The sequence below is a fragment of the Hippichthys cyanospilos genome, chromosome 1, assembly GCF_059441005.1.
Source record: "Hippichthys cyanospilos isolate Australia breed blue-spotted pipefish chromosome 1, RoL_Hcya_1.0, whole genome shotgun sequence".
Lineage (NCBI taxonomy): Eukaryota > Metazoa > Chordata > Actinopteri > Syngnathiformes > Syngnathidae > Hippichthys > Hippichthys cyanospilos.
In genome coordinates this window covers 8,630,001-8,642,282 of record NC_142369.1, presented here as the reverse complement: position 1 = coordinate 8,642,282, position 12,282 = coordinate 8,630,001, and the positions used below count along the sequence as shown (strand labels likewise).

Sequence of the window (12,282 nt, the reverse complement as noted above, 5' to 3'; positions counted from 1 at the left end):
TATCTGAACTAATATTGCTAGAAGCTCACTCACAGTATGTCAATATATCACAATACAACCATTGTTTTTTGTTTGTTTTTTTTTCCCCTCCCCAGCCCAGACCATCACCTTTACCGCCCCAGAGGCCCCTTCCCCTCAGTCCCGCCAGGGGAGGCTCCCCAGTGAGGGTGCTTACCTCCAAACCGTCGCCGAGCCTGCTGGTCATGATGCCTCCAGTGGGAGGACCCAAACCTGTGAACAGATTCTCCGGCGGCCCCCCTCACAGAGCACTCAGGTGATTCTGAGGATTTCTCACCTATATGTCATGAGAAATCTTATGATTAAGCGACCGTTTTTGTGGCTCTAAATACTGTACCGTGTTGAAAAAATATATCCATTGATTTAAAACGAATAGGTATGTTTATAAGCTCCACATCTACAACTAGCTATGGAACCTCTTACCCTCGGCATTACTGCCATCTAGTGGTATTTATCATACCGACGGTCCCAAATGATTTTTGAATGTCAGTTCATTTGTGTTTAAGAGAACCAGACTTAACCGGTGATCCATATTGCAACAATCGCCATGGTTCAATTTGATTTTGCACATTCGTTGTCAGAGGACAAGGAGGAAGAGGGGTAAATCGCCGCAATAACATAGCATACCATGCCAGGCGCTAAAATGGCCAACTTCAAAATAAACACACCAAAAATTACATGAAAATCAGTGCAATGATCTTATCAAGCTTTTATTTTAAAGTATTTTTTCAGAGCTCCGGTTACTTTCTGATTGGCTTGACACGTCTTGACTGATGTATGCAAATTTAAATGCAGTCAGACATTTCTAATCCAGTTAGCTCTGGCCTTCCTCCGTGGAGTTTGCATGTTCTTCCCGAGCCTGCATGGGTTCTCTCCATGTACTCCGGCTTCCTCCGTAGGCACTAATAACAGAAAGTAAACATTTTGCCGGCTGCGTGAATGGTTGTTTGTCTCTGTGTGCCCTGCTATTGGCTGGCAAGCAGTTCAGGGTGTCCCCCACATACTGCCCGAAGTCAATTTCCTTTCTTCTCTCCCCCAGACCGGTCCCAGGTGCCAAACCGAACGCGGCCTCGCCTCCATCGTGAAGACGGCTTTTCTATTCCCCCTCGAAGCCTGTTTGCACTAAAGTAACGTTGCCATGTTGGTAGACCACCAAGCGGTCCCGGCTGCCCGCGGAGGGAGGACGGCGTTTCGACGACGAAACCGACAAGTCGGCGTGCTGGAAACTATCGCCACATTTGACGCAGTTTTGCACGAAGGCCTTGCAGACCGAGACGAAGCGGCAGCCACGTTTTTGCCAAAATCGGTTCTTTTACTGTCATTTTTAAACTTACTTTGTGTACAAAAACTGTCGTCTTGTTTACAATTTGTCTCAGATTTGTGTTCTGTGCCAAAGAGGTCTCTCTGTGCTTGGGGAGGGGGGTGTCCAGAATTACTTGAAAATCTTTAACGCAAGTCTATTTCTCAATGGAAAGCCTTTTGAGCATTTATTGAGGACAAAGTGCATTTTATCAAGGATTCCCAATAAATGCTCAAATGGATCAGGAACGTCCAAAGCCAGTCACACAACAACTAATACCACTAGCGTCTTGAAAAGATACAGTAGGCGAGGTAATAAATTTCAAAATAGTGTTACGGGAGTTCTGGATAGTCAATTTGTAGCTAGGGTCAGTCACAGACTGAAATTTTTTGGCAGTTCCATCTAGTTGAGTCCCTCGCTGGTTTATGGTACGTCACTGGAGACACAGAAGATGAAAAGCTTCAGTTTCTTCTTTTTAACACTGTTTACATGTTGGCCGAGTACTTGATGGAACACCCCCGCCCCCTTCCGTTCTTCTGCATACTCGTATTGATTTGAATGTCTTTTGCTTTGTGTCGAAGATTTTTGAAATGTTACATAAAATATTTTTTACAAAACAGTCATCACTCTCCTTGTGAAGTATTCTCACTTTTCTCTGATTAGTCCTAGGCGGGTTGATTTCTGGTCATTGTCAGAACGCTGACCATATTTTGTGAATCTGTCTTGGTTCGCTTTGGTAATAATGTCATAAATTTTAGTCTGGCTGTGGGAGATTTTATTGGGGTTAAGGATTGTACTTTGTAGCTTTCTAAAAGTAACACACTGCTTTATGTCGCAAAGTTTTGAGGTGTAACTGATTATGTACATGCACATACATAATTTTATACAGGATTATAAAGTTATTTTTCAGACCTCCAATTTTAGCATATTATATGTCATATACTGTGAAACGAGCAACAATTAACTTTTACTGTTAATGTTAAAGGTCAGTCCCTTCCTTCAATTCACAAATTATTCTGTAATTTTGATAATCTCTGAGTACCTAATTCATTGGTTCAAATTCAAGAGTCTGCCTCTCACTCATATTAACTTTAAATGCTGAATAATAATAAAATAATATTGATAATAATAGCAATAATAATAATAATAATAATGACAATGTTATGCATTATATGCAGTTTAGTCATTTTTACGTGAATGGATAGGACCTGAGCCGGCGCACAACTAGCAAAAAAACGTATGCAATTTATGCCCCTTAAACATTCAATAAATGTTTTCCGTATAAACCAGGAAATGTTGGAATATAATTCCGGAACACGGGAAATCCGCGAATGTGTGATTTTTCCCAATGTCGAATAGAGAGATTGCGGACAAACGTCGTGTGTTCCTCCCATTGTCTGCTAGATGGCGGTAAACGCGGGTTGATGCTGATTTGGGAACCACCGAAGAATACAGACCTACCCTACTACGCATGCGCCAAAATGTCACGGTATTACTGCTAGTATGATACCGCACAAGTTGCCGTAAACTGGCTTTTCTGTGACAGCAATGGCTTGTTTATCGTGACCGTTTGGCTCCGCGGAGAAAGTAAGCCACGGCCAAACACAGGCGAAAACATGACAGCGAATGAGGATCAGGAGGTAGGTACTCGGGCATGAATGCACGCTAATGTGGCAAGCTGATGATAGCGGCGAAATGCTAATTTGCTAACCTCAGCGTGTTAAAATGCTTTTTTAAGTCAAATAAGTTGAATATTGTAATTATTTTAGATGGAGTTGGAGGCTCTTCGCTCTATCTACGAGGGTGACGAATCTTTTAAAGAGCTCAGTCCAGTTTCTTTTCAGTTAAGGGTGAGTACTTGCTTCCTATTCTTTTAGTTGCATTCCAATTCAAATAGCAGAATTGACCATTTAAAAAAAGAGGGAGAGAGACTAGTGACGTCACTACTGTCAGACCGCTCTATTCAGACTCTAAGCACTGAGCAAGGTCAAAAGCACTGAGGTGTGGAAGAAACTCCACAGTTAAAAAAAATAAAAAAAAGTTGGTTAGGTTTTGCTCAAAGAGGTTAGTCACAGTCTTATCTTGGTTCAAGTAGATGTAGGATCCATCCAAAGCCTTTATTTCACATTGCATGATAACCACATGTCGCATGTTTTACGTCTCTCAGTCGTAATGCTGCAATCAATAAATATTCACTAAAGTCTAAGTGAACATCGTAACTCTACTTAAGGTTCAGGTGGGCTTTGTCTTTCTTGTACACACAAGTTTGTACAGAACTAAATGTCATGGCATTTGCCCAGCAGTTTTACAAAAAAAAAACTATGACCAAAACAGGGGAAGATACTGTACACTATATTTTTAATATTCCATGATAAATATTGTACTCGTCCAAGGTACTGTGCAACAATGTCAAAAAAAAAAAATTCAGGCACTGCAAATGTTAGAAGTATCAGCCTTGATATTTTGAATTTTACGTGCACCTTCAATCACAACAGCTTTGAAAATAGTTTAATAGCGGATCATAACAGTTTAATGACAAAAACACTGTCCTTAAAATCTAATAATATAAAATCCATGTCTGATATTTGGTGAATATGCAGTAGTCTGTCGTAATGTTTCAAAACATTGTTCTTGTTTTGATAGTACACCCTCAAAAGTGCAACAAGTGCCTGAGCTGTGCCAAGTGTTTCACGCAAAGTATGGTTTAGAAAAGAGGGGAAAATATCCTGCTCCATTGAAATAAATTAAATTAAAAAAAAAAAAAAACATACCAGACAACCCAAAGTTAAAAACTGGAAATCCTACATTTAATCTAGGTTTTCCCAAGACATCCCCCAGGAGTAATGTGGTGGGTAGGGTAAAGTATTGTAAAACAATGTCACAAATTCATATCTTTATTGTTTTCAAATTCATATCTTTATTGTTTTAGGGACCGTAGGAGATACATGATAGATCTATCAATTGTTTTAAGTCAAATATTAGAATCAAGCTAAAACAAAAAACAAAAAAAATCCATCTCAGTCGGATAATTTAAACCAATATATCAACAGATAGGAGACCTGGAGGACACCAAAGCATTCATCTTGGACATCACATGGCCAGAGACGTACCCCAAAACCGGTCCTCACATCTCCCTGGATGGATTTTTTAATAATCGAATGTAAGTTGCCCGGTGACCTTCGTGCATCATAGTTGTCAGGGATTCAAAAAAGAAAACATTTTATCACCAACATCAGCACTCCCGAAACCAAGCAGCTCATCCTGTCCAAGCTGGAGGAGCAGGTGGAGGCCAACCTGGGCGACGCCATGACGTACACCCTGTTCGAGTGGGCCAAGGAAAACCAAGAAGCCCTGATGGAGAACCACAGACCAGTGGTCACCGCCGTGGTTCGTTGAAAGTTGGTGGTAGAGTCGGGAAGACAATGCCTCGGCGCTGACCGCTTCCTATCCGTCAGACTTTAACCTGCGGCGGCGAGAACGTACCGAACGCCGTGGCGGCCAAAAAGAAAGAAAGGAAGGAGCAGCTCACCAAAGCGCAGAAGAGGAGGATCATTAATAGAACAGGTGGGAGTGGGACCACAGTACTCCATCAATAACCATTCAAAAAAAAAACGGAAATTTCATTGCGTGAACTTCTCGATCCTTTTTTCAGATAACAAAGGGGAACTGCCAAGAGGTTGGAACTGGATCGACGTCATTAAAGTACGTATGATTCCAATGTTACCCTACAAGACTTTAAACATGGAATACATTTAATTTTGTCTGTCTTTTCCCCCCGACATGACAATACATATCCAGCATGTAAGTGACCCAAAATACCCTCAAATGACATTCTTGAACAGAGTCACTTTGGTTGTGTCATTGTGTTTGTTTTTTTTTTTCGATTTATTTTGCCGCAGCTGAGTAAAACCGGAGGCAAGGATGACGATTAGGAGTTAAGATGCTCTCAACGTGACCGCCCACCACGTCAACGGGGCCACCAAAAGGAAGCTTCTCAGTGCAATGTGTTCCGTTTTTCATCAAGGTTACTTGAAAGCCTCAGTATTGAAGGTACCCACTCTCACTGCCTGGAACCTTGAAGCGTTCGCCTTACAAGTGAATTTTTTTATATTATCACGTGACTCGCTGGCAAATAATTTCATCAAATTTTACTCCACTATTTTTTTTTTTTTTCTGTTGAACTAGATTTTTTTTGACATCAAATAAAACAAGATTTGGAGTTGGCCTGTTACCGAGGTGACTTTAAAAGTGATCAAGAATGTTTTTATTGTGGTTTGTCAGCGGTTCTCAACACTTTTTCATTTACACATTTTTTTCACCAAATATCCCCTATGAGTGCTGTGCACTGTCTGACTTTGGAAATTCCATTTGTATTGGTATTTCTTTAACTGCTTTGAAATGAAAAAAGTACAAAATTTTTTTTAAAAAGCTTCATTATAAATAAAGGTTTGTGCACATCAAAATGATTAACATAACTGTCCTCATTTGGAATCATAGAGATTTGTACTAAAAAAAGAAACCAATTTGGAAAAGCAGAAGTTGTAAAATAGTTATATTACCGTATTTTCCGCACTATAAAGTGCACCCTCAATTAATGACACATTTTAAAACCTTTTCCATATATAAGGCGCACCGGATTATAAGGCGCACCCTCAATTAATGACATTTTAAAACTTTTTCGATCACAATATCGTAATACTCAAAGTAATAACAATAATAACTCTAAACTCTCAATAGCATAATTCAATGTCAATATGAGCAACCTTGTTCACCTGTAAACACATAAAATAAACCGGTAAAGCTTACTTTATCGGTTCATTCCCCATCTACGAATCTCAATATTGATCCATATATAAGGCGCACCTGATTATAAGGCACACCATCATCTTTAAAAAAAAATGCTTTTAGGTGTGCCTTATAGTGTGGAAAATACAGTAATTTAAATACGCTGTAAAAAGTGAACATTGCGTTGTTGTACTGAACTGAATCCTTTCCCATTTACTGAGACAATTTGGTGCATTGCTTTTTTATTTTCAAATCTTAAGAACCCCCTAAGTGCCTTCAAGCACTTCCATTGATATAACACATTGTTTATATACATCCATATTGTCATTGGGAAAAGCGTAGTAAGGGGTGTGACAATATCATGGAATTAATTTCCTTCCATTAGCAAAGCTAAAGAGCGAAAATGACACAATTACAGTCAGGGGACTGTCAGTTATCGCCCATGTTATGAAATCCCCCACTAAAACCGAGGGGGATCTTTTCTAAAAGTCTGCTACTGCTTCGGAGGTTTATCTGCAGAGCCCGGTAAAACTTTTTCGGGGATATAATCATTGACTACGTCCAAGAGACCCCTTTTCAGGGATTTTTCTAACCTTTTGGAAAACTCCTTTTTAAACATGTTTTCAAAGAAGCTATGGATGTTGTTGGTATTCTCCATCGAGTCCACGGATTGGGGCTTGGCCACCTCTTCTTCCTCGTCATCACTCGGCGGTAAATCGACCGATAAGATCGACGAGGCCGAGAGATCCCTCGGCTCTTCGTCGTGGATACTCGGATAACGAGGCCGCTCGCCTTTTCGGTCGCTCTTCCCTTTTATCCTCTTGCTCTTCCTGCGGCCGTAGTGAGTCTTCCACATTGTCTTGACTTTTTTGAAGATGGGTCGAATTGATGGTCTGGCTCGAATACAGTTCATGATGGCGCCGGGACATTCCTCCAAAAATGACGGGATCCGACTCGGGCGCCTCATTTTCCACCTATTCCAAAGAGATGGCCTGTTTTTAAGTTTCTCTAGGTCTGTTTCTTCAAGGTCACTTTTTGATTCGGCTCCAAGTTCCTCCTCCGACTTTGTGGATCCTCTGTCTTTGGAGAATCGAAGCTTAACGTCTCCCAAAAGCTTTGATCCAGGCCTCTTTGATATTCGCTCTTCCGACACATCGACCGATGCTCTTGATATCTTTACTTCTGTCAATTTGGAGACGGTCTCTACCGTTGCTTTCGATGAAGACCTCCTCGATATCCTCTCCTCTGACGATATAGAGATGGCATCTATTGCCGCTTTTGATGAACACTTCGCCGATATCCTCTCTTCTGATGATATAGAGATGGCATCTACAGCTTTTGATGAAGACATTCTTGAAAGTCTGTCTTCTGATAATTTACGAACATCTACTGTAGTTTTGGAGGAGGACCTCCTTGAAACCATACCTTCTGACAGTTTACAAACATCTGTTGCTTTGGATGAAGACCTCCTTGAGACCAGCTCCTCAGAGATTTCAGGTAAAAGCCCAGCCGCTTCAGATAAAGACGTCCTAGATACCCTATCCTCCGACAGTTTCGGAACGAGCGTTTCTTCTGGAGATAAAGGCTTCCGAGATAAATTCTCTTCTGACAATTCACATTTAACGTCTGCTGACAAACGCTGCGAATCTGCTTCGGCTAAAGGTGTCTTGGATACCGTGTCTTCTGACAATCTTATGTCACTCTCGAGTGCCTTTTGATGAAGAGAAATATCCGTTTCCCTTCCTGAAACTTTAGCCTCGTCTTCTAACATTTCTGCTGATGCATCAGCTACTATGTCCAAAGGAGGCTTCTCTACTTTTTGTTCTTCAGACAATTGAGGCTCAGCATCTATTGTGTCTTCTGGAAGCCTCTGGACATCGGCATCTAGCGATGTTTCCAATACAGGCTGCTTCACTACCTGGTCTTCGGGCAGTTGAAGGTCAGCATCTTCTGGTGCTTCTGATGACAACAGCTCCGCTACCCTGCCTTCAGGTGACTTGAGGTCGACCTCACCTATTTCAGATGAACTCTTTGCAACCCCATCTTCTGGCCCCTTAAAATCAGCATTTATTTCGTCTGATGGTGGCATTCTTGCAATGTTGACATCTTGTCCATCCAAATCATCTGCTACTAGATCTGAAGAAGGTATTTTTTCGACCTTACCTTCTGGCCGCTCAAGATCGTCATCGATTTCTACGGTAGGCTTCCTCATATCTCCTAAGTCTTCCTGGGGTTCAGTGTCTGCCGTTTCTGACGAAACCACCTTTTCTACCTTGTCTTCAGACAACTCGAGATTACCATCTACTACTCCTGATGAAAGTGTCTTTGCCACCTGGTCTTCTGGTGACTTAAGATCAACATCTAGACTTTCTGTTGCAGACCTCTCCGTTACACTCCCTTCTGGCAACTTAAGATCATCATCTAGTGCTTCTGATGGCCGTTCTTGACCAGGGTCTACTTTTTCTGGTGAAAGCATCTTTCCAACCCTGTCTTCTGCCAATTCAGGATCTGTGTTTTCTACTCGTGATGAAGCCCTACTTGCTTCTGGTGAAGTAATCTCAAGATTAGCGTTTACTGATTCAGGTAAAGGGCTCTTTGCTATCCCATCTTCCGGATAGACTTCTCCATCTGTTATGTCCGACGCATCTGGTGATTTGATGCCATCGGAAGCTGGGACTGAGGACGTAGCCTCCACTGACTCTCCTTGACCCATTGGTAATTCGTCAACCATCTCATTATCCACGTTACCTACTGTACTCGTGCTCTCGGGTAATTCTGACGAAATCCTTAAAGAACCGTCAGTGTTGTCATCAGGTTTTGAAACACATCGATTGTCAGTTTCTGTATCCTTCAGTGGAGACCCAGGTGCTTCTTCCGACTTGTCGGTAGAATGACATCTCTCCTCCGTTGCCATTTGGTCCACTTTGTCTGGATGTAGCTGTCCCTCTTCGTTGCTCTCAATTTTGTTTGCTAAATCAGCTGGCGAGAACAAATTGGCCAGGTCTGGTGCCCAGTTTTCATCTGACGCGGCGGCGCTGGCACCCGATTCTCTTCCCGGGATGCACGACTCATCCGCAATCTCGCCCTCGGTATCCTGAGGCCCGATTTTTTGTAAGGTACACTTCATTTTTTCCACGATTGTTTTTCCGGCTGCGTCAAAGCCGGCCACAACGGGGTCCAGCACTTGACCGATCAAATCTTTGGCCTTGTCGAAGCAAGTGGGCGAGGCGCTTGTCGAGGAAGTGGGAGAAAGCGAACCTTCTAATAATTGAGGAGTATGTTGCCCTTCTGGGGCACTCAAGTTCCCCTCAAAGATCGCAGTATCGTTCTCTTTCTTTTCTTCGGTATCCAAAACATCAGCCTCCTCACTCTTTATAGCCTCTTCACTCTTCATAGAACTGGTTCTGGCAAATATCCCAAGAGCCGATGTTTCACTGGCGCGCTTACCCTCTTCCTTTTCCGCGATCATGAGCCGATGGGAGAAAAAACCCTTGAGGTGTTGCTTGATCTTCTGCTGAGTGACCTCGCCGTACGACGACTCGTCGATGAAGCTGTTGGACGTGGCGCGCTCTTCCTTGTCCCAGTGCGAGATCATCTGCCTCAAGTTGGCGACATCGAGGGTGCTCTTCTCGACAATGCTCTTGATGAGTTTGTTGACCGTGGCGTCTTTGTCTTTGTCCTTAAGACTGTAACTCATATTCTAGAGTGGGAAAGGAAACATCGACTTGAGTGTAATTGACTTTGTACGGTTCACCGGCGTTTTTTTACAAGCTACTGAATAATATTTTGACGGGTGCAGCATGTGTGCGCAACATTATGATGACTCAGAGAGCGTACTGTCGTTTGCAAGCCTGGCGAGTGAGAGAGCAAGCAAATACAAATATAAAATCGCCGTTGGTTTTGGTGCACAATAGTACAGATAGTACGAAACTTTGGAAAATATATATCACATGTATTAATAGAATAATAGAATCAATATAAGACCTACGATTAAATGTGACAAACATCAATTTCCATATTTTTGAAATTTAGAGTGGGTTTTTAAAATGAAAAATTCACTGAATTTTAAACACTACTTAATGGATGAACGGAACTACCAATGTGGAGTAAACACTTTTGATTGGCAAACCCGTCCAAACGTACTTGCAAGTATGTATTCAAACATGTTTGAACATATTTGCAGATATGTTCAAATAATCCAAACAAACCAGCATTTTTTCCACATATTTTAGCAAAGTATTGACTGCGGGAGTTTTTCAAAATGTCACGTTTTTAGCATTCACACATCTGCATTTGGCATGGGCTTGGGGCGTGAATGGCGATTATAGTGGGGGGGGGGGCATTGCCATGAATTATGCCTCATTCATTACCTGGCCAGCCCGTTGACCTTTCACATCATCGCCAAACATTCCTCGTTGGGCAAAAAAATCCTTAATGCCAAGTTGAATCTTCTCAAGGGTGAGATCAGCTCCCACCCCGATCGTAGCGTTCTCGTTGCTCATTTCCGTGCTGTTAACAGTCTTCACTTTCTAGGGGTGGGGGTTTCGATTACGGAGCTTAGCGCTCCGGGTTCTGGGGAGAATATATCCACGATCGCAAACCTTCTCGTTTACCCCTGAACCCGGGCCGACAAAGGGTACCGGGATGTGACATCATACGGCTTTGTCATGAAGCCACGATATCACCCTTTGACGTCAAGGCGTGCCGCCGGCAGATGTTGTCATCAAGGCGCGTCACCCTGAGCGTCCCCAATCGGGTCCCAGGACTTTGGGTTGAACTGCTATAGCCTCCGACTCGTGAAGCTATCGAGGCTAAGCTAAGAGGTTAGAGCTAAATGCTATGCCAGGCTCTCGCTTATACACTGTGCTATAGACGTCAAAGATGCAATTTATGGGGCTGCCTGGAACAGGTATAGAACTCAACAATATATTTTAACTGGGCTGGCAGTGTATGAGCTAAAGGGCGTATAACATAATTTGACTTTCCACCATGTAATACACGTGTGTCAAACTCAAGGCCCGGGGGCCAGATCCGGCCCGCTACATCATTTTAGGTGGCCCGCGAAATGTTGATTTGACTTCCAAGTTTGCGGCTAAAATAGCAAACTTGCAAGATGTCTTCATCTTTTTAAAAGTTTTTGGGGAGAAAACAAGCATTTTTTTTATTCCCAATCTCTCTTTTGAACAGTTTTTGCTAGCTTCTGATTTCAAAACTAGCTAAGTGTGTGATAAACACACTTAAAGTCAGTCATAGCGGCCCTCTGATAGAAACTATAACCACAATGTGGCCCAAGATAAATTTGTTTGACACCCCTGATGTAATATGTGCTCATTGGTGATTTTTCTTATTAAATATGAATTTTCTGGTACCGATATTTTTAACCCGGAAGTAAAAGGTCTTGTTTGCGTAGACCATACCTCATAAGTGCCTGCCTCACCCTCTTCATGATGCGTTCACAGTCGTTGTGAGGAGGTGCATCCATCCATCTTCTTGATGAGGCTGGTGGATGTTGGAGACTATTCCAACAGTGTGAAAAACGGGGCCAAAAACGAGTGTTTTACTAACATTAAAATACAAAACACTGCGCTCACTAAAATGTGTTCCTCCTATAAAGTCAGTCCCTGTAGGTACCCGGTATTCATAATAGTTCCATCTACGGGTGAATTATTTACAACTGATGTTGATTGTCTGGTTACGTGCACTTAAGCATTTCTACATTAAAACGTTAGCTAATAATTTACTTGGCCGTCTCTGTGTAAAATCTTGGCCCCTCACTTTTCGGAACCAAAACGAAACTAAGAGGTAGATAAGGTACACATTGCTTCTTTATCATAAGTGCACTTCAAGCAGTCTTCATCTACATGGGCGGAGCCGGCAAGCCACACCCACCTTTTTGAGAAAAAGTCTGGAAAGCCTCCCATTGACATTCAACTGCGCAGTCAAATTTGTTGCTCTGCTGTGTGTGGAGTTTGCATCTTCTCCCTGTGCCTGTGCGGGGTTCCTCTGGGTACTCCAGCTTCCCCCTACAAACCCAAAAATCTTGCATGGTAGGCGCATTGGACACTCCAAATTGCCCTTAGATGCGTTGGAGTAGGAGCGGTCATTCTTCTCGTGTGCCCTGCGATTGGCTCGCAACCAGATCAGAGTGGCCCCCACCTCCTGACTGAAGACAGCTGCGA

At 42.6% G+C, this 12,282-nt stretch overlaps 3 protein-coding genes across 7 annotated transcripts in view; 2 read left to right on the top strand and 1 right to left on the bottom strand.

Annotated features, from left to right (window-relative positions):
- adam19a (ADAM metallopeptidase domain 19a) overlaps window positions 1-1,941 on the top strand; it is a 73,000-nt gene extending 71,059 nt beyond the window's left edge. For both annotated transcript variants that reach the window (XM_088434929.1, XM_088434938.1), the window contains 2 exons: window positions 96-274; window positions 1,058-1,941. In XM_088434929.1, the coding sequence (XP_088291055.1) occupies window positions 96-274; window positions 1,058-1,103 (225 nt within the window). In that variant the 3' untranslated portion in view covers window positions 1,104-1,941. The remainder of the gene's footprint in view (window positions 1-95; window positions 275-1,057) is intronic.
- Window positions 1,942-2,777: 836 nt separating this feature from the next.
- On the top strand, window positions 2,778-5,784 carry rwdd4 (RWD domain containing 4). Of its 4 annotated transcripts, XM_088435105.1 has the most exons (8): window positions 2,778-2,958; window positions 3,088-3,168; window positions 4,369-4,478; window positions 4,555-4,705; window positions 4,774-4,882; window positions 4,971-5,020; window positions 5,117-5,119; window positions 5,218-5,784. In XM_088435105.1, the coding sequence occupies exons 1-8, from the start codon at window positions 2,935-2,937 to the stop codon at window positions 5,248-5,250; spliced, it is 561 nt and encodes a 186-aa protein (XP_088291231.1). In that variant the 5' UTR covers window positions 2,778-2,934; the 3' UTR covers window positions 5,251-5,784. The 4 variants fall into 4 exon arrangements, with proteins under 4 accessions (XP_088291231.1, XP_088291208.1, XP_088291224.1 ...); XM_088435082.1 differs by having other exon boundaries at window positions 5,117-5,784; XM_088435098.1 differs by having other exon boundaries at window positions 4,971-5,119.
- A 544-nt stretch (window positions 5,785-6,328) lies between these two features.
- On the bottom strand, window positions 6,329-10,686 carry LOC148428943 (uncharacterized). Its single transcript, XM_088434917.1, has 2 exons — window positions 10,474-10,686; window positions 6,329-9,803 (listed from the first exon to the last, which is right to left on the bottom strand). Exons 1-2 carry the CDS (start codon window positions 10,603-10,605, stop codon window positions 6,597-6,599), a joined length of 3,339 nt encoding a protein of 1,112 aa, XP_088291043.1. The 5' UTR covers window positions 10,606-10,686; the 3' UTR covers window positions 6,329-6,596.
- Window positions 10,687-12,282: the final 1,596 nt, after the last annotated feature.

Coding starts and splice junctions, on each gene's coding strand:
- rwdd4 (XM_088435082.1), top strand. CDS start 2,935: ATGACAGCGAATGAGGATCAGGAG. Junction 4,479..4,554: donor GGATTTTTTAATAATCGAAT/GTAAGTTGCCCG, acceptor CACCAACATCAG/CACTCCCGAAACCAAGCAGC. Junction 5,021..5,116: donor ACTGGATCGACGTCATTAAA/GTACGTATGATT, acceptor ATACATATCCAG/CATGTAAGTGACCCAAAATA.
- LOC148428943 (XM_088434917.1), bottom strand. CDS start 10,605: ATGAGCAACGAGAACGCTACGATCGGGGTGGGAGCTGATCTCACCCTT. Junction 9,804..10,473: donor AAGGTCAACGGGCTGGCCAG/GTAATGAATGAG, acceptor TTCCCACTCTAG/AATATGAGTTACAGTCTTAA.